At 32.9% G+C, this 22,567-nt stretch overlaps 1 protein-coding gene across 10 annotated transcripts in view; it reads right to left on the reverse strand.

The window, feature by feature from the left end:
* Nucleotides 1–1,118: 1,118 nt before the first annotated feature.
* Nucleotides 1,119–22,567, reverse strand: part of Fmr1 (fragile X messenger ribonucleoprotein 1) — a 37,017-nt gene continuing 15,568 nt past the window's right edge. For 2 of the 10 annotated variants that reach the window (XM_005325138.3, XM_040286542.2), the window contains 12 exons: nt 22,357–22,505; nt 21,225–21,318; nt 21,023–21,139; nt 18,665–18,835; nt 18,497–18,575; nt 14,942–15,051; nt 13,942–14,076; nt 10,455–10,541; nt 7,701–7,896; nt 6,017–6,199; nt 5,464–5,546; nt 1,119–3,502 (listed from right to left, as the gene is read on the reverse strand). In XM_005325138.3, the coding sequence (XP_005325195.1) occupies nt 3,341–3,502; nt 5,464–5,546; nt 6,017–6,199; nt 7,701–7,896; nt 10,455–10,541; nt 13,942–14,076; nt 14,942–15,051; nt 18,497–18,575; nt 18,665–18,835; nt 21,023–21,139; nt 21,225–21,318; nt 22,357–22,505 (1,566 nt within the window). In that variant the 3' untranslated portion in view covers nt 1,119–3,340. Of the gene's footprint in view, nt 3,503–3,536; nt 3,633–5,463; nt 5,547–6,016; nt 6,200–7,700; nt 7,897–10,454; nt 10,542–13,941; nt 14,077–14,941; nt 15,052–18,496; nt 18,576–18,664; nt 18,836–21,022; nt 21,140–21,224; nt 21,319–22,356; nt 22,506–22,567 lie in introns of those variants that run through there. The other 8 variants (XM_013358551.4, XM_005325140.4, XM_013358550.4 and 5 more) reach the window with 8 other exon arrangements.

The following is a 22,567-nucleotide window of genomic DNA, read 5'->3' on the forward strand; positions in this document are numbered from 1 at the left end:
AGAAGTATTGTGTTCATATACAACTAAAAAAAATATTTTAAAAAAGGATTTTCTTGGTTTCTTTGTGAAAAATTCTGAGAGAAAAAAGCTCGAAAAAATACACTGAGAAAAAGATGCTCAAGATTTAAATCCTGGCAACAGTTGTGCCTTCTGAGCAATCAAGACTAGCATCTGGTAATGAATATTTCAGAATAGCTGGTTATCAGAAGAATCTGAGGTTTACATGGGAAATGCCATTTATGGCCATGTGACAAACTGGTTCAATAGAAATTAGAATCAGTGTATGGACTCTAAAAGCCACTACAGTCAAAACCACCAGGAGCTCTAAGATCATGATCAGATGACAGAAGTGCTTCTAAGTCAGCCAAGTTGAGTGTCAAGCCAGTGGCTGCCAACAGGCTTTTCCTTTGTAGGGCTGAAAGCTACTATGAAATAAGTTACTTAAGGCATTTCTACCTACTCCTTTAGAGACGGACTGTGCCCTGCAAGGCAAAATCAACATCAGAAAACCAGAAAAGTACCACAGAGGAAATTTGAAAAGCAGAAAACAAAGGGGCATACCCTCTCCCCCAGAAATAAACAAAAACATCAATATAGGATATTTGTCTAGCATCACTCTGGATTCCCAATAGCAGATGGAATGGTAATACTGTCAACTCTCAATTGTACCTCTTTTAAGGCTATAACCTTGCTGGAGTTTCTTGAAGTGACCACAATAGCTAATTCCTAGATACATTCTACCTAAATTCTATTACTAAGACATTGATATCAAAATATTTTAAAACTATACTGAAATAATATTTTCTAAAGGGAGGATATCATTATGGGTGCACAGGTAGGAGTATGTATTTAATATTGTTTAGTAGCATCCTATAAGATGTATTTAAATTATATAACTGAGAACATGGAGAATTTTCAAGTATCTTCATTTTTGCCTTTTAAGGACACCTAAAAGATGAATTGCAATCACACATTTGCTTTACATGATAAATACCCCCGACATAAATATTTTTTAGGTTTATAGAAATTTAAAACCAGAGCAAACATCTGTCAGACTATATTTTTGCTTTTTCATAAGTGCAACTTTTTAATAAAAATTTACATCTAGATAAACAATCTTCAGAGTTTTGAAACTTTAATAAGATTTTAAAAACATCATGACTTCAAACTGAAAAACATACACATTTAGCACACAAATATTGTAATATGAATCAACTCCAACTCCATTTGAAAACATGTGAATCAAATTACAGTTTTAGAAGTTAGTAATTCACATTTAAGCAAGTTAGCGCCTTGCTGAATTCAGCCTTTGTAAAAAAGAGACTTAGTGCATATTGTAACGGTACATTGTGTTTTGTACCATTTTGCTGATTTTTTTCACTTTATTAAACAATAGTAAGTTCTTGAAAGTTGGTAGATAACGGCTAACTTCCTATGACATGTGAAATTTCCAATGGCAACAGTTACATTTTGTAACAGAACACTTTCTATAGATTTCTTTTCCTATCTTAAAATTTTAAAAGCAATCATTTGTAAGGATTGCATCAACATCAATTTAGCAGAGGAAGATCAAACTTTATTGAAACTGCTTGCATACAAAATATATTGCACTATAACCAAACAAATGTCAACATAAAATCCAATCTGTTGTCGCTAATATGTACAGAGAATATTGCCCAAGAGCAGTTACATTACAAGGTCATTCTACCTTGGTTAATTATCTACAGTATTTTAAACCAAACAGCTTACAGATGATGTGTGCAAGGTACCAATTTCTGTTTGCAAATACTATACATTCCCAGAATAAATAACTAGAAATCAACATTAATGTTTGGCAATACTTTTTAAAAGACTTTAATATTTGTGAAATCATGTGCAGTTTGTCGCCATTTTTATATGCTTATTTGTATGCAAGGAAAAGTAACAAAAATGAAAACTCAAAGAAACAAACTCACAAAATACATCAGAGGCAGAACTTCGGTTTGTACGGCTCTGTACAGATTCAGTGGTACCCCTACTCGGAGTTATTTTTTAAGAAAAATATAACATCTTAGAGTGAAGGTCCTTCACATATTTTTCCTCAGTAAATTTCATTCATTTAAAAAAGAAAGACTCAAAAACAAAAACAAAATCCAACACATCCAAAAAAGGAAAAAAATGTATTATTTGCTAACCAATCCTAGTCTGCTTTTCAATTCTGCTTATACATCAGACCTTATATCTCAAAGTTTACAAAACATTTAACCTGCTTCCAATGTTTCTTAGACAAAGTACCTGTACTTTGCAGGATTATTGTGTGTACATGAAAATGACCTTCCTATCTCCCCCAAATAAGCCGGAACTTAAAATGTGAAAAAACTTCACAAAACTTAGGGAGGACAAAATAAAAAAAGTTCTGAGTTAAAATTGGTCATCAGGCCAAAGAGCAGGCATATCCTACTAACTTTCGACCAGGAAGATTTGTTCCTAGCTGAAAACATTTTAGCCTCTCTCAAATGAAAAGATAGTTATTTCTTCTCCTGTCTATACAGAAAAATTACACATCCCTTTCAATAACACTATTTGTCAAACTTCAGTGCAACAAAACAAAAACAAAAACAAGTCCTATTCTTTATACTGCCTAACCTGATGTTTATGTAAGGAAAAAAATATGGAAAGCATGCATTCTTCTATAAAGTACTAATGTTTGACAGGGTTTGCTACATCTTTAACATTTAGTGTTTCCAACTTATCTTCCCTGAACTCTGCATCCAAATATAATATTCCTACCTGCCAAGATATAAAAAAGGCACAGATCATACAACTTTTTTTTTTTTGCTAATGAAAATGACAAATGTCACATCACACGTATTTCAGGGTCCACAAAAATACTGGAAAAGTGGACCAAAACATAAACTGACACAGGACATGAAATGACATAGCATTTCATAGACTCCTAAATGAGATTGAAAACAGAAGTCCAGTATGATTACCATAAATGCTATTTATTCAGAAAGACTGAAATGAACTGGTGAGTTATCACCCAATGCAGGAAAATGGTCCAAATTAATAAATATTATCATTGCTTAGTACTTTAAAAAATAAAACTAAAATCCTGCCCTGAAGTGCTAAGTATACTTAAAAGCAATGTTTCAAATTTTAAGATCCTTTTTGTGCAAATCTGAAAAATTGTTGCTTATGGCCAATACAAAAAATAAAATAAAATTCTCAGCAGAATTTGTGTTCATTTCATGCCCTGTGCCATCTTGCCTACTATTTGTCTTTGGCCTAACAAAGTTTTCTAATATGGAATAAGAATTACGGAAACGGTATAGGAAATATAACTTCAGAATTATGCAGTTTAGGGTACTCCATTCACGAGTGGTTGTTGACCATCCACGCTGTCTGGCTTTTCCTTCTTCTGGTTTCGATCTTTACCCGTGCGCAGCCGATTACCTTCGCTGGAGGTATTCTGTAATGTTTTAGTGTGGACACTCCTTTCATTATTGCAGTCAACTCTGATCTAAAACAAGTTATAGTTGTTATATATAGACCATATCCTATTGTAATCTTTAAATGGCCTGACAAGAAAAATAAGTCTGAAGTGTAAATTCCACATGTTCAAAAGGGAAATGGAGATAAGCATAGAAGAACTGCAAGAAATAAGATAAGGCAGGTTCTTTATTTGGTTTATGATTTGAAAACACTCTTCTTTAACTGGAGCATACTGGTCATCTCACTGCATCCAAAGTTAGAGAAAAACTCACAATCCTACCATGTCTCCTTCTAAACAGAATAAACAGTGAGAAACATTTAATTAAAATGAATTAGTATTACTGAACACCAGAAGAGAGATACAATGCTATATAGAGAGTATATAGCACTGTGTGTGTATGCGTGCACGTGTGTGTGTGTGTGTAAAACATACCTCATACTATGCTAATGCTGGAGTTAAAAAAGAACAACAGGCTATTCTCCAAAGACTGTGGAACCCAGGAGGAGACACACAAAACAATGTCTTCCTATTTGGGATTTACCAGGATAAGAATTCAGCTAATTCACTTATTAGACAGCCTTTAGTTTACACCTTTATATCTATCAAAGATTAAATTTCTCTGTACTAAAATTCCCATTGCATATGACTACTGCTTTCTAGTAGCATGTGCTTCAATAAGGCAATTCAGATGATCCTACAACATGAACTGTGAAGAACTGAATGTTAGAAGGAAATCTAACATTGTGGAAGGACTAGCATCCTAGAACAGTATAAGGACTAATGTAATTTTAGAATAACATTCTAAAAGTTACAAAATATTGTGCTAATTCTGAAAACTACTAACAGAAGTCCTGATGCTGTATAGAAGATATTGACCAGTGTACCTAAAACAAATATTTATGTGCTTCAAGTGCATAAGCTAAAAATGTGTCCAAATGGATGACTGCAATTGCAAAGTATGTTAAAATTTTAGGCCTGTGTTTTAAATGTTTGCTTGTCAAAGGTTCAGTGCTTTGTATTCATTTGCATTTTCACACAGAAAACATTTTTATTCAGTATTCCATTATAATTATAAATATGCATACTTTTAACCAATATGTTTATATCGTCAAGTTCATGAAACTTGTCAGTTTAAGTGAAGAAGCACAAAACTAGTAGAGAAATACCTGGTATCTTTGAAAAGGACATTATGGTAATATTTTGCCAAAGTTTTTAATCTAGGTCCAAGGCCTTTTCTATGCTATTCCTTAGGAAAATACCAATAGTTAAAATTTACTTAGAGGTAATATGAACTATAAGAAATATTTTACCATAAAGTTCTTAACATTTATCTCTAATAATGGGTGCTGATTCTAAACTAATCAATAGAGGGAACTCTTAAATCTGCCACCAGGGTTGGAATATCACTCCACAACATGCTAGCTATGTGAATATGGGCAAAGGACTATGACTTCAGTTTCCTCACGTATAAAACAAATAAAACTACTTATCTCAGTGAGCTGTAAGATTGAATGAGATAAAACACACACAGGAGGCATTTAGCAAAGATGCCCAATGTGCTTGAGGTAATTTTAAAATTATTTGAAAACTGGGTTTACCACTGATAATGACCATTTGAGAAGAGATCCTCAGAATAGACTATCTTAATTCAGGGGACAAGGGGCCTACGGTACTCATTTATTATCTCTTAGTACATTTCAGAATGTTCCTTTTCTTAGGGATTTGAGGGGGGGTCCTCAATGGTATTAAAATCCTAAAGTGGTTGACCAAGTCTTCCTAATGCTCAGACTCCATCTTCTCTAGAGAAATCCTCTTACTTGTATACTTGTCACAGAGGACTAAGACTGCCTACAACTGTAATATTGAAGGAAAAATACTTCACATGCTCCCAAATTTGAAATCTTTGAACATGTTTAAAAAGAAAGTAAAACTCAAAACTGAAATTACTGTATTCAAATAATTTATGGAAAGAGTCACATAAGTTTTACCTGAAGGGATCCATCAGCTGTTCTTCCTTTTGCCTCTCTTGGATTACGTGGGCGATTATCTGTTCGGGAGTGATCGTCGTTTCCTACAGGAGGATTTTCAAAAGGTTTAACAGTTACTGATTCTCAAGTGCTTACTGGAAGTTCTAATACCACGTCCTCTATGTAGACCAACCACAGAAACTAAAATGTAATTGATAGCCTAGTGATTCCAGTTACACAATTGTTAATACTCTATTCTGTTACCAAGAAACAGAAGGTATTATATACAGCATAAACAGGTCAATCTCAGTTAAGAATCAAATGCTTTTTCTTCAGAGTACTTAATGAAGATAACTAATTAGCTACTTATCTGTGTTTTTTCATATATTCTACATAAACCAAAACTAATATTGTGTTAATATACAAAGGAAAGGCTGATACTTTCCTATGATGGTCAGCACAAAAAAGGAGACAGGATTTTGACAGTACTTCATTGCATCTCCAAGCTATTTCATGGAAGTTCAGCCGGCTGTTACAGTTCACCATTATTTCTCAATAATGAAAACCTCTGTACCTTTGAAGCCTCCGCCTCGTCCTCTTCCTCCCTGTCCTCTTCCTCCCCCTCCACGCCGCCGTCCGTCTCCTCTGCGCAGAAAGTTCTCCCTCTCTTCCTCTGTTGGAGCTAATGACCAATCACTGAGTTCGTCTCTGTGGTCAGATTCTGTTTCAGAAGCATTTGATGCTTCAGAATTAGTTCCTATCGAGAGTTAAAAGTTATATACCATTGTCCGACTTAAAAAAAAAAAAAAGGTTAACAGAAGCTTCCAGAGACGATTCGGGGGCAATCCAATACTCTTCCCAATTTAGAAGCCCACCAGAGTATCAACACCTTCCATTTTGTAAAACAAATAATTGAAAATCTGAAATGTTGGGCTTTGAAATATTTGAGATGTAATTTTAGTTATAAACAGTTACTGTTTGGGTTTTTATTTTTTTAAAAAAGATATTTTATTAGCTATCTAAATTCAAACCTGAGTATGCCATATCTGTAAACAGCTGTTCTCCTTTAAACATCTGCTCTCTGGAGAAAAAGTTGTCTACAACAGTTCAGTGCAATACCTTAATAAACAAAAAATCTATAAAGAGAGCTTGTTATAAGATTTGGCCTGGGAACAGAGGAGAATGTACACATTTTGGTCACCTCTGAAAGGGCAGCAATGAAGGCCACCATGACATCTCAGGGAAGGGTCTCTTAGGGGGATGTGTTTGTCCGATTCTTGGCCCACAACCTTCCCTCCCACTCCCACTGAATTAACTGATCATTAATAAAGGAATACTTTGAAAACTTCAGTATGCCTGAGGGGTTAATAGTGGAGGGGATAGGAGTGTGGGAAAAGAGCTCCATGGTGAAGTGAAATTCACTGGTAAAAAGAACGGAGTATTGGGAGAGGGGTTAGGTTCAAGGTTAGCCTTAGGAGTAGGTATCTCTCCCGGACTCCAGAATATCAACTCTACTACCCACCCCCCTCTCTTCCTCCATTGGAGCTAATGACCAATTATAGCTTCACCATTATAGCTTCATTCCTGTGGATCTTGAAGGCTTTTCCATCTTAAAGAGTTCCTTTTTGAAATGCAAATATTTGTGAGATGGATTATACCTTACACCATCATTAGCAAGTAACATAGTAGATACACAGTTGAGCAAGAAAGACAGTAGGCACTGGTAGGTGGGGATGGGGTTCACTGAAAGGTACTGGGAAAGAAGATAGAAGCACGGACAGAAGAACTGGGAAGGCAAAGAGAAACTTCGCCTACTTCTTGACTGTGCCTAGGGCTGACATTGGCCATGCCACTCAAAATCACCTTATGAGTCACAGGATGCAGACCCCTGATTTACATAGTCCATCCAGCAAGTATGACCAGCACATGCCTGACAAAAAATGAGCCACAGTACACAAATGAAAAAAGTTTTGGCTATACAGTAATAAAATCAGGAGAGGTCTTAAGTCATCAACACACAAGGGCTTGAGTGGATTTATCCCCAATCAGAACATGGACAGAACTCAGAACTGCCCTGTTGAACTATGTGTGTCATTATTAGGTTTTACTCTATGTCTCTTGAAACACAATTTGACCCACTGTGAATTGGAAACCATGTAGTGAGAAGTTGTTATAATGGGGTTCTAATGATATTAGAGATTAGCAGCTATTAGGTCTAGGAACAGATAAAGTTACTGAGTAAAATGCTTAGTTTGTACCTGAAGTATATCCAGGACCGCGTCTGCCGTGCCCCCTATTTCTGTAAGGTCTACTACCTCGACCCATTCCTTGACCATCCTCAGTCACATAGCCTTTTTCCTTATCTGTACGATTTGGTGGTGGTCTAGAACTAGCTCCAATCTGTCGCAACTGCTCATCAATTTGTAATCTCTCCAAACGCAACTGGTCTACTTCCTATTTAAAATATACAAGATAACAGTAAAAATAATTTGACATTTTTCTTAATAATATCTTTCTCCTTTTTATCAGATAAAAAATATACTGGAAATATTTAAATTTCAGTTCTAAATTTATAGTAAACACTGTTACACAAATTATCAGGAAATTGGTCTCCTTAAAAAAGAAAATTACTATAGATAACAGGTTATTGATGTCCAGAATTAGAAATATAATAAAAACTCAGAATTAAAACTATACTGAATAAAATTTATGTTTATTTGATTTGGCACAAATTATCCAATTATTCTATGGCTAAGGCACAATATGCTATTTTTTGGGACTTCTTGATGATAGGATATTGAACAAAGCAATATTAAACTATATAAATACAGATAAATGACATTTTAAAGTATAGCCATCTAATCTAAAAAATCACACACTGTAAATTATCTTAATTAAAATAGATTTGCCAGTTAAGATCTCAATTTACAAATCACTGAGTTTGGGGCATCTTTTGCTTTAAAAGAACATATACTATTTTTGGATGTGATTATATAGTTAAAAACAATTATTTTCCATGAACTAAAAATGCTGATATTCCTTATATAAAAAGGGAAAACACTTTAATAGCTGAACAAAACAGTTCAGTCCTACATTATTCCTTGAAAACCCCTTAAAGTCTACAACTCTACTACAACAAATACAACAAACAGTATATATTCAGATGATTAAAACATACAGCTGGGGTCTACTGACAGACCCTTAAAAACAGTACTTCCAATAAGCTATAGTCTGTCAAATCCAGACAAAAACCTAATTTTAAACCCTTGTCCTTCCAATCTACCCATAAATATTTCATTTACTGGCTACAGGGAATCAGAACCATAACTACAGTAAGTACTGGGTGTTTCAGTCAAGTAGAAGTCATTGTAGAGACTGTCTATATAAAAAGTCACTGGAAAAACCCCTGAAAAGCTTAAGTTCCTAAAATATGGTGTGGCATCTGGAAAAGAAAGGTCAGTTAAGGATCACCTGTGCTCTAAACCACACAAGAGTAAAGGAGAGAATGCAGCTGAGTGAGTGGCTGCCTCCAAAGGTACAATAATAGCTCCTGGAATGGATATACGGATCTTTCATAACAGAATGGTATTCCAGGGTAATACCACTGAGGCAAAACAGTCACCTTTTGGTGAGAGATGCCAGGCCCAATCAAAGGAAGATCTGGTGATAGAAAGAATGGAAACAGGACAGCTGCTGATAACCAACAAGTTATTCAATTATGAAGAATAAATCAAAAGATCTGAGAGAGAACATTAGTCAAAAGAACAAAGGATTTGATACAGTGCAATCCTAACTGTCCAGGTCTTCACAATCATTTAAGCTAAGAAATGAAGAAAAACACATACAACAGATCACACACAAAACACACTGTTAACAACAATAACAGCAACAACAAAAAGCAAATCAAAAAGGTATCCTACCCATGCAAACCTTGCTGGATGAAACCTTCCCATTTTAAATTATTAACTGATCATCACTAAGAATGAACAAAATGCCCAGCTACTGCACTATTTCTTCCTTTCACTCTGATTTACATATAATTGCTCTCTTTTTATTTAAGTCAGCAAAATAAATCTTATTAGGATAGTGCCATAAAAAATGGAAAGCTGGATTACTTTCTAAAGACTATTTAATACCAGCTGTGTTATAATTTTGATAAATACAAGTACAAAGAAGAAATTATAAAAATGAGGTAAGAGTACATTTCATTATATTACAGGATATATTATAGGCCAAAAGGAATTTCAAAAAGCATTTAGTTTAGGGAAATAACTTGCTTAAAGTCATATAGCTAGTTCTTAGTTAAAGAGAGACTAGAAGCAAATAGCTATATTGTCAATCCAGTGCTCTTTTCACTATACCTTGTAGCCACTTGGTTCCTACCTCCCAGCTTGCAATCTAGAGGTAGAACTGTACAAACACTAACTAAAATGAGTAATTACAAGAAGACACAAATAGTTTGTATTTTGAAAAACAGAATAAAGAGAAAATATGAAGGGCAAACATTTAAACACAGTAGTTCATGAAATGCTGGAATTTCCTTGATAAATGACATAAAAGGGACAACAAAGGTGAGTGTTAAGACACAAAATTTAGTGTGGAAAAAAATCCACAAAAGCTAGAACGAATCAATTGGATTAAATGGCTAGGTATAAGAATACCAAAATTGAGTGTAAGGGTTTAAGAGAATAAGCAGAAATACAGGAATTTATTGAGAATGGAATATTAGGTTCTTAAATTTACAATAAAAAAGTTGTGTTTTTAGAAGGAATATATTCAAGTTAATTTAGTATTTTCTCTATTTTCTTTTACAAGGCCATACATTATTATGCACAGGCTAGAATGATTCCAAACTGCTAAAAAATTTACTATAGTTTTTAAATTTTAGTGCAAAAGGATTGAAAGTTAAATTTTTCCTGTTCTCACAGCATATTAGCAATGTATAATAGAGTTGATGTTTAATACAAATAAAAGTATTTTCCAGAAAAATAAAATATTTTTTCTATCCTCACCTTTAAGTAGTTCAGGTGATAATCCAAGAGAACAGTGGCATTAGCTATGCTATCCTTTGTTCCCACAAAAACAAATGGTACCATACCCTGAAAAATAAATTATAGCAATGAATGTATAAAATTAGTGATTACTGCTCTGAAAAAATACAAGTAATTACTAAATTCCTACCACAGGGACTGGTGAACAATAGGTACATAAATGTTTGTTGAAAAGACAAATCAATATATAAAAACAAAAGTAGTTGATGTATTTTACACATCTATTTTGAATAAGGACAGAGCAATATAGCAATTATTAAATGTTGGCAAAAAACACTGATATAATTCAAATTTATGCAAGCTTTAACATGAGAAGTATAGACAAATGCTCTAATTCATTTACTACAAGTTTTACTAAATCAAATTCTTTAAGAAAATAATTCAAAACTAGATACCAGGATTTCAAAAGTAAAAAAAAAAAAAAAACAAACCTAAATTTTGTTGAATAAACAGAGTACAATCAAAACAGGAACAGAAAGAATTAGGATATTGAAAAATGCACTGACAAATTAAGTTGAGAGACAAAAAAAGATACAGGCACATTCATGACCCAAATAGCAAGATCATATATATTTCAATAACATATTCTGAAAATTTTAGAAGGATGAATTACAGGGAAAATTTGCTTTTCTCTCTATGGATACCACTTTGATATTTATTAAATAAAATCATTAGCGGTTCCTTAGTTGTGGCATAGTTAAAACTACAGTTTACATGTCATTTATATGCCATCTTTCTATTTATTACTATATAAAACATTTTCTGTGGCTTGACTGTTTTCAAAATAATCAGTTTTGGTCTGCAAATTACTCCTTACTAATATAGATGTTATAATAAAGGATTTAACACCCCTGTGTATCTGGAAATTTTTGTTGCTTTCAATTGTTTAAAATTATAAAAATGATTGATATAATCAACTTTCTAAATGTACATTTTCCTCATTTTGTATTAGATTTATAGACTATTTCCAGGGGTCATACAATGAGAATAAAGTACATGAACATTTTTATATATGAAAAATATTAATAAAATGTTCTTGCACTGTTACATGTATTGAAACTGTCATCAATAATGTGAGAAAGAATGTTTCACTGTATTCTCCTTTTGCTTTCCTTTCTTTGTTGATTGGATGGGTAAAAAATTATGATTCCTTCTATTGACTTCCCTTAATTACTAGTGAAAGTTATAATTTTTGCATACTTTATATAATTGACTGTTAGATTGTAATATTATATATTCTATAATAAAAGAGAACAGATTTTTAAAAAGCATAATCTAAATATTTATACTTCAGACTCATCACTATAAATGAGAAAATAAACTCTTTCTCATCACAAGCAATAGGGGAGATTTGTAAAAAGCAGGCAATTATGACATACATTCAAAATTGAGAATATTTCAATATTTTGCAATTGAATACATATGGTTACTGATATTTATAAACAATTAAAGGAAAAGTATGATGGTAGCTTTGCTGTAGATATAACATAACTCTCTAGGCAAAGATAAAAGGTATGAGAAGCCAAGAAGCTCTCCCTTGAGCAAAGCATTGGTCTTTCATAAGAGCATTCATTTGATAAGTGTTGCTACTGTTGGGATGGTTTTACCTGCTTGCATTCAGTATACAGCATCTAAAAGGTATGAATGGGCTGGAACAGGGTTTTTTCCCCTGTACATGAGCATGGCTGTTGATGAAGAACAAAACTGAAGAATCAGAAAAACACCACTTTCAGACTGACATTCATCTAATAGGCAAGGAACTGCCTTCTGAGTAGTACTGGCCACCTAAAAAGGAGCCAATAAAAACTCCTAGACTTCATACTGATTTGTTTTTGCACATGTAACATGTAAAGTATGGAATCATCAGGTCTATAAATCAGAATTCCTTTCTCAAAAACATCATTTTAACTCGTATTTTTTTTTTTTGCCACCTAACTTTGTTACACAGCTGTTAATTGTGTTTTCTAAAATCCCATGTAAGAGAATGCTACACCCTTCCCAAACAATCACCAAAACCAGCTTTAAAATTCTGTGTTACAGATTCGGTTAGATTGACCTTGAAGAAAATCATTTAAAAATATTTTCTCTTACACCAGGTCCAAATTGTTTTACTAACCAAAGGCTACTCTAATTTAAGTACCTATCCAGAGGACCTGAGTAAGTTAAAAGAAAAAATAAAGTAGAATGGTGGCCTTTAATAGAGATACCAGGAAAAAGTGATTACCTATTCTAGTATGCGAACTAGGCTTCCCAGCAGAGAGGAATATCCAACCCACTTGAAATTATAGTTTTGTGCAAAATGACACTTGATTTTAATCTCTTCTGAGTTATAACATCTTTTCCAAAAACAGCTCTCCTAGGCCAGGGAGGGGGTGCTGCCCTCAAGGATCTATACAGTGTGGTTGAGGAGATCAACAAGTGAACATATAAAAGTTCTATGCTATGGTTTAACACAACGAAGCACAAAGGGAAAGGTTCTTGATGCATTCAGGGAAGGGGAACCTGAAGCAAGTATGTAAGCAAAGAATTGAGTAAGGTCAAAGTGAGGTTGGAAATGGAGGAGAATGAGTGCTCTGGGAAGCATAAACACAAAGTTTTCTACTGCACATATCTAGAAGCAACAGAATATGATAATGTTCAAAGAATTCCAAGTACTTCAGTATGGCTCAAGCTTCTCTAGAGTACAAGGGAGAAGAGTGGTGACAGATGACACTGGATAAGTAATTGGCATGAAAGCCTTGAGCTTTGTCTGCAGGAAAATTAATACACATTTCCACAAATACTCCTTCACCAGCCCCCAACCAAGAATGATCATTTTTAGTCTTTTTTAAACAAGGGGAATAAACATTAAAGTATAAACCTAAAATATATTTTTCAATGAGTGTCTTCCTACTTGCCAAAACTTGAGTTCAGGTTTCTGGAATTCCCTACTACAACTGATCAAACCACTAAATACCTAAAGAAGTATAAGGATTGCAAGTGATATTATAAAAACTCTTTAACAAATGATATACAGAAGATTGGATGTAGGACTTAATTGTAGGACTTCTAAAACCCATTTCTAAATTGATAGCTTAGTTCAAATAGTGAAAATGAGTTTCTAACTGTTTTTTTAATCTTTAAAAATCGCTTGACCGAAGGCACATTTTGAGCTACAAGGCCTGCAAACTTAAAGGAGATAGAGCATGGAAAAAATAAAGTACAGGCTCACAAGAAAAATGCAATCCTGTTATGTTTATGGTGTTAAGAGTTGTCGTTCTGAATAAACAGAAAGTATGTATTACTTCGGTTTGTAGTATCTCATCAGTTCACTAGCAGATCTAAAAAAATAGAACATGAGTAGTTCACCAGTCTAACCAGGAAAAAAAAATATTCAAAACACCAACAGTGACATCTGAATCAAAAAAATTACTTTTAATGTTTTCCAAATTGACAAAATAATTCTTACCCTCTGGACTTTTGTACTGTTTGGTTGAGTAAAATGGGTGCTGTTTTCCTTTATATCTAAATGTTTTTTTTCTTCAGAGGGATTAGGTCCAACCCTTGAATTATTGGAAGGTAGGGAATTTGGTGGCATAATTTCCTTAAAAACAAGCACAAAACACAAAAGATAAAAAGAACCATTTTTAAGACCTGTTAACTCCATGACTGCATAAATGATTATTTTTTTTATTGGTTATTCAAAACATTACAAAGCTCTTGACATATCATATTTCATACATTAGAAATGATTATTTTTTTAAGAATGTAACTGATAGAGTACTTTGGTATATTAACATCATGCACTAAAAAACTGCAAAGGATTTAACTAAAAGAACCTTTCACAAAAAGTGGGTAGATGTGTGAAATTTGACATTTGGAGGTGACAGTATCTTAAAGAGTACTACTGTACAGAAGGGCATAACCTCATTTCCCTCACCCCATACAAACACTTCAAATGTTGCTACCAAAAGGTATATATTCAGGAAAATAAAAGTGAAAGTTATAAAAAAAAAAGTTATGTAAAATTTAAAGATAAAAAAAACATAAGCACACATAATCCTGAAACTAAAAAAAAAATGTCAAAGGTGGAACTTGTTTTTTGCCAGCAACATTAACATTTGAAAATGCTTTACAAAGCATTTTCACACATTATCTCATTAAGTTGTCATTAATGCCAAATCCAGTGATGTATGTTTCATATTAAAAAAATTGTAACTAACCATTTTAAAGATTAGAAAATAAGATTTACATAGGTTAAGATGACTAATCTGAAGTCACAGCATTAGACAACAGATAGAGGCCATCATGTACAACTATACCGTTAGTTATATCAGGCATGTTGGATGATCAAAATATCTACAGTCATATATACATATGTGACAGAGAGGTCTAAGTTAGTATGTCAGATAAAAAATAGAAGATTTTTACTTTTATTAGACAAACCAGAAACATGAAATATAACATACCTCTTCCTGTGGGACATTTTTCTCATTTTCGGCCTCAATTCTCACCCTCACAACTCCTGACTTGTCCACAATCTCCTGAATCAGTTTTCCATTTTTTCCTATTACTTTACCTAAGTAAGAAATTAATAATTCACTCACATTCTCCTGTAAATTATCTCACGTATTTGTGTATGTATGTGTTTAGACATACACATACACACAGAATTGTAAGATTCAAACAGAGGCCCCTGTTGTGACAGTTAAATTAGTTTTCTCCTTGATTAGGTCATCATAACTTAAATGCCTTTGGTCAGGTACTACAGTTGATTAATACTTGTGAACTGATTGGGTAATTCAAACTTCTAAGGAAGTCCAAAGATAGTCTATTACTTTGCATACGCAGGAGGTTATGTACAATTTAAACTTGCTGGTAGTGTGGTGCTTTATTATTCTGCAAAGTTCTACAAAAGAAATTAAGGAAAGAATAATTGTAAATATCCACGCTCAACTGACAATTTTGATTCTTATCTACATGTGATTCAAATCTGCCTCTTTATCCATTCATTCTCATTTTTAGAATTTTATAAAAGATACTCTAAGTTTAAAAGTGGCTTATGCAGGTATACATAGATCTAAAAGGAATACAATCTCTCACGCCAGGCTATTAAAATATTATTCCTGTGTAGTACTCAAAACTCATAGAATAAAAGATCAAGGTAGCACAATGAAAATCATAATGAAAAAGCAAAATCTTAAAACCTGTGTAAGTACTCTTCACTAAAAAAAAAACAGAGTTCAAGTACTAGTAATAAATAGGCACTGGATTCTTTCCCTTGTTTTAGAAATTCCAGCCACATACATCACTGGGACATAACTGCTTTCAGAGCCATCATCACACATTAGTATAAAGCAAGACATTACAAATATAATAACTACTAATTCTAGAAATGTGTGTGAGCTGTATTTTGTTTCAAGAGCTCAGCAAGGTATCCATCATATGCTTGCCCCACCAGCTTTTCTGAGGCAGAACTGAGGAAAAACATGTAAGCCAAAATTTGCTTTGAGCCAATCCTAGATAAGAACTCAGGAAAGATCTCCTCACAGAAGGATCCTGTGGCTCTTGTAATTAGAACACAACTTTGACATTTTTGCTGTGTGTAGCTGCATCAGAGCCTTTGGTCCACTCAGTGGTCAGGAAACAACAGATGTTATTAAATTAGAACACCTGACCTAGGATCTTTTGACAATTATTTCTGGTCCTATTCAAATAAAAAGGAAAAGAGAAGGGACAGTGAAGCTACCTGGATGGAGTTTCCCATAGTTTGTTTGGGTACTGGGAATTGAACCCAGGAATGCTCTACCTACCATTACTTCTTTTTAAATCTTCTCATTTTTTTTTTTAATTTTGAGAAAGGGTCTTGTTAAGTTGTTGAATCTGGCCTTGAATTTGCAATCCTCCTGCCTCAGCCTTCAGAATCACTTGGATAACAGGTTGTGCCACTCTACCCAGCCCACAGTTTCTTTTTATTTATAATAGCTATATTTTCATGAATCAATGCTGGTTTTAATAAAAGTCTAAATGAGTTAGCAAAAAAGAAAAATGAGATTTTAGCATGTTTCTATTAAGATAATATCTTGACTATCCTAAGTATTATACAAGTTTAACACAGCTGAATAATTAAACAAATTCGTTGTCAAAGCCAGGGAAGAACAAGAAAATTTTAAGAAAAGGAAATCATTATACACACTAAAGAGAGTTTGGGAAAAATAGATAATAAATCATATTGTGAGACCTAACAAAACTCTTGTAATATTGATTATGACATCTCCCCTAAAGATTGCCTTGCCTAATCTTATGTAAAAATGCTTTCTTAAAGTCCCCCAAATTGCCAGTTTTGTAGAAGCCCTCTCAAAAACAGAATACTCTCACTTTACTAAATAGAAACACAACACAACAAAAAACAGGATGATTTACTTCACAAGGCTTTCTGGTAAAAGATACTTTCAGAGATCCTCTTCTTTCCAGTTAAGACTATAGGTAGAATCTACTTTTATTTAATAACAAATTATGAAATTCAATATTAAACAATTATTTTGAATCCCAACAGACAATTGACTATAATTCTGCTTTACTGAAATGAGGTTGTTTTGAATAAGGTAAAGGAAATTGAATTGAGTCCACTATTATGCCCAGAACTGCACTAGGTACTTTATATGTACACATATACATAATTCTGTAAGGTGGATATTTTATACTTATTAGATAGGTGAGGAGAGAAGACTCAAGGAAGCTAAAGACTAAAATCCAGAGCCAACCCCTATGCCCAAGCACCTCCCCCTACCATCATGCCTTCTCTAAAACAATGTTTTATGAGACATATAAGCATCATCAATTTGATATTTTTTTAAAAAAACTAATACTATATTTTCATAAGATTTGCCAAATTTACAATAATATTTCTTATTTAAAATTGTAAGTGCTTGCTTGACAAGCTATAAAGAAGAAAATAAATATCATTTATAACCTCACCATCCTGAGATATTCACTTCACCCTGTGCTATACATACATTTTCTACACAACTGGTATGTGAATTACCTCAATAACATTACACATTCATGTTCTTTAATTTGTCTGTAGTATACAACTGAGCTTTTAATTCTGCATTATTTCACTAGTATTTGTATTTTATTTTTAAGCTGATTTTCTGTGGGAGAAAAATACCATTACTAGTGTTTTTTTAATGACATTAAAGATGTTTAAAATTCTATGCTGATAAAAAGCAAGCTATATAGTTCTGAAACTATGTCCACAAAATGCATAAGTCATCCTTGTTTTCTTTTTTAAACTTTCCCAAAAAGTTGCATTACCTCCTACAGCAATCATGATTTCAAGGTTAAAAGATTAAACAGGTACAGGCAATAGGTCTCAATCTTACTTACAAATTAAAATCATATTTAATTTCCTTGATAAAATTACACCTGTTTTTGATATGTTATACTAAAAATACCTGCAGCATTTGGGAGGGTTGGTGAAATGTTCTTAGATATTTGCTGACACTCATGATGGTGATGGTCATAGAACAGTACTCAAAAGTTAAAATAAGAAGCTACCAGTAACTTTGCAGAAAGTCCCAGAGACATTTATTTACTTCTGGCTTAAAAACGTACTAGATTTAAGTAACTTGCATTCAGATTGTCAAGTTGAGATAATTAAAATTAATGCTATATTTTATAGCCCACTTAGGGAAATAAAATACCTATCTACTATGAATTATAAAGATACCAACTATCATTCATTTAAAAAAACAGTCAATTTTAAGATAGAGACACTATACAGTGGGAAGTCTGGGTTTTAACTACCAAAGCAATCTCCTTTGCATACATTCTGATAATATAATCTGAGTATCATACCCAGTAAACCCTTTCTCAACATGGTAGCAACAGACTATATTTCAAAGATTGCAATTCAATTAAGTGATACTCCTGAGTGAGGAAAAATTGGATTCTATTGGTATAAAAATTGTTTACCTGAATTTTATTTTTGTGGTGCATGTTAATGGTTATTTCTGACTCACCTACTAAGTTTCTTGGAACTTGTATGACATCTTCAGCAAATTCAAGAAAGCTTCTAGCCTTTTTCACTGCATCCTGATCCTAATAAAAAGGGAGAAAGTTTCAAGACAACATGATCAACCAGCAGCAACACTGATTTGGGGCAGGGGGCTAGTTAGTAAAATATTTACCTCTCCATAAATATGAAACGTGCAGGTATCTTCATCTAGATCAATAGCAGTGACCCCAGGTACTTTTCTTGCTTGCTGAATATTAGCACCATGAGTACCAATAGCTAGACCCATCAGATCTTCTCGTACAATAAACTGTTCATGAAACCTTGAGGCAAGCTGCCTTGAACTCTGAAGAGAAATACACATCTGATGAATATGGTTTATCAACTATTAAGACAACTGTATTTAGGTCAGCCATGTAAATTATCTTGACCCTGTATATTAGGGGCCTATAAATTAGTTTCAGTTGAAAACTAATTTTAGAAAAGATCTCCCACAGCATAAGTACTTTTTAGGTTATTACTGAAGGTCTATGCCATTTGATATTAAAGGAAAGAGCTTGTCGACAATTTTCCAAGCTAACTTTTGAAAACCTATTTGCAAGGCTGCCTTAGTTAACCAATATCAACAATTCAGCAATTAAGAAGCAGATCAAATGTTCCCAAATAAACACCAGCTCACTGGATCTGACAGACTCAATATTATTTAGGCAAAAACACTGAAAATTTCATCTTTATAGAACATCTTATTTTTATTTAAGGATATTATTTTTCTTCCTGGAAATAGTACATATTTAGGACTTAGTATCACTAGGTACTGTGTTCTAAACATCCCTCTCTTTAAATGATGGCATCAAAAGAACATATTCCCTTTTCTCCAAAGAACATATTCCCTTTTCTCCAAACCTAAGAAAAGGAATTTTAAGACTTGCTGTCATAGAAGTTAAATTGATTACAGCATGCCAAAGATTTAAAACTTATCTTACATATGCATCTGAAACCTAAAATTAGAGCAGAGTCTGTAAGACCTTGTGATCTGGATCCACAAGTATAATGAGCTCTTTCAAATATATTCAGTAATGACAAAACTAAATTCCACTGATACCCCAAACTTGTGGATAATCACTGTCTTTTAAATAGTATATAAAATTTTAATGTTTAGTTCTATCATGCCATTAATGCAAACCAAACGTATTAGTGGCTCATGTTGAAAATGGGAATTTCTTATAGGAATATGTGAATCTCTTTAATATTAGTAGTGAAGGAAGATAGGCATGCACACTAGTTCTCATTATTCAACACACCTGATAATTGAATGAATATACCTAAATGTAAATAATTCTGTTAAGTACAATTTCCATTTTTTTTTTTTTAGATTAGAGTAGTAAAATTCATTAAATATTTCTAGGACTTTCCAAGAAGTCATGCTTTTTGAGTACGGGTTCATTAACCTGGTTCCTTCTTTTCACTGATGATTCACTGATAAATGGTAAGCCAAAGATATGGTAATAGAGCATTTAAGAAGAGGCATATGCATATATTTTATAATACTCACAATAAAAGTAAGAAGGCTGCTCTGGCCTATAAATTATAAGACAATCACTAAAGAAACCACAAAATTGTGAACACAGGGATATCGAGAAAGAATGAGAAAAACAAAACAAAACAAAAAACAACCAATCAAACAGACCTCCATGGCCATAAGGAAAACAAAGTAAAATTTTCCTCTCTTGCTAACAGTTCAGTAATCACACATCAAGTTAGAATGTATCAAATTTTGTAGGGTTTTACAAGAATATAGTCTTGACTACCTTCTCTCCAAAACTTCAGTTTGGAACTTCTTTATATATATATATATATATATATATATTTCAACTGATGCTTTCCCCCTGATGAAATGAATAATGATAAGGAAATCTGGATTTTGACAGTAATCTACTTGAGTTGGCACATTGAACCATAATCCATTTAGTTTCTATGGTAATGGATGGAAATACTAGACTGTTATCAATGAAAATAAATGTATGATGATGGAAATTATAGGAGAATTAATAAAAGTAGATAAAATGCACCTTAAGAGACGAAATAGTAAGTAAGGGAAATAGCCTCTGGCAGGAATCTGAAGACAGGAGTTTTAAAGAATGACAACCAATTAGAATGAAGAAGTTCTATACCCTTTTAAACAGAGATAAACATACATAATGAAAGGAATATGATTAGATATTTTAATAATTTCTAGTACTTTAATGATAACATGTTATATGGAAGAAGCATTACCTCATTTTATTAGCAGCTTTGACAAACTTACAGTAAAAGTGCATTGACCAGAAGTCCCATCAAATATATGAACTGCTTAATTTTGAAACATCAGGCAAGAAAACTTTACTATGATTATGATTCATACAATTTAGCTTTCTAAGCTAAAATGAATTATTAAGAAATACTAAACGAATGACAAGCTGCCCATATTCAAGTTTTGGAATTATACATTTTACTCAAGGTAGCCTTACAAGTAGTTCGAGGAAAACTGACATACCTCCAGCTGCTTACTAGCTTCTTCATTTCTTAGTATCAGAGACAACTTAGTGCGCAGACTTCGAAAGTGCATGTCAATCAACATATGTGCTCGCTTTGAAGTGACTTCATTGATGGACTAAATGATTAAGTTAACAACGTTATTATCAAAGCAAATTCCCCAAGTGAAATAAACCAAAAATAGACAACTTGGAAACACTCACCAAAATGACAAGCTGATAATTTTCTGGATCATAAGTTACAGAGAAGGCACCAACTGCCTTTTTAAAGTCCTTATGTGCCGATTCTTTGGCACACCTAGAAATAAAAAGAAACCCATTGTTGAGTGATTACTAACTACTGACAAAAATATATTCAGATTTATACTTAGGAGAATCATGGATTCATATTAAATTTTATTTATGCAAAATACATTATATCCATTTAAAAGATTAGTTCCTTTGTTGTATACCTTGAAACAGTCAAATCAAGCACTTGATTTTATAAAAAAAAAAAAAGAAACATTTATGTTCTAAAGGAATTACGTGTGGGTTTAGATTACCAAAGGAAACATATTTAGGGGAACCACTCTTCTCTGTAGGCTTTCCAATTTTGGTTACATATAAGTCAGTAGATTCCTTGAGTCAATATTTAAGAATTTATGGGGATAGCTACTGGGTATCCAATTTTGTTTTGGTTTTCCTTTAAATTTGAAGGAAATAAAAAAAGAAGTATGAATGAGAAGGCAGAAAATTTACATATAAATACAACCTCTAGAATAAAAAAGGGTTTCTATGTATTCTGATCTGCAATTTATCTGAGTTGCAGTATGTCCAAATCAAACTTACTATATGCCCTTGATAAAATTTTTAAAAAGTAATCTCTTAACTGAAGTCTTTAGCCATTACTCCATATCAAATATTATAAACATATCTTCAATCTTTTTTAACCCTGCTTAGTGCATACGTATTTAAAAATATTTTAGCTAAAGGGGAAAAATCTGGAGAAACTTTCATAGTCTAGAATTTGATTTGTCAAAATCGTAATATTTGTTTTTATCAGTTCTGAAATCTTGAAATTTACAAAAATGTTAGTTTATTTTACAAAATAAACATATGTTATGTACATTAGTTATGTATCTAGCCAACTAAGTTTAAACAAGCACCAAGTCTGGCTGTGATTATATAACTAGAGAAAACAAAAAAAGTTATTTTCTAATTACTTTTCAGACCAAACCATTTTTTGCCAAAGCTTACTGAACTTAAAAATTGACTTGTACTATTTTAAAATTTATATTATTTTAAATTCACTGCATATCATCTGCATGTTCTCACCATTTCTTGTGTATAAACTTACATTTGTCTTAAGTCTTCTGGCACCTCAAGTTTGATCTTATGGAAAGTATCTTTTGTAGCAGGTTTGTTTGGATTAACCGATCGTAGACGCTCAATCGTGACAATTTCATTGTATGTAGCATCACATGCTGCATATTCTATCACATAAAACTGAGAAATACATAAAATCATTCCTGCTCACAGTTTTAATTTTTTTAAATCAAGAGCGAAAA

The sequence above is a fragment of the Ictidomys tridecemlineatus genome, chromosome X (assembly GCF_052094955.1).
Source record: "Ictidomys tridecemlineatus isolate mIctTri1 chromosome X, mIctTri1.hap1, whole genome shotgun sequence".
Classification (NCBI taxonomy): Eukaryota; Metazoa; Chordata; class Mammalia; order Rodentia; family Sciuridae; genus Ictidomys; species Ictidomys tridecemlineatus.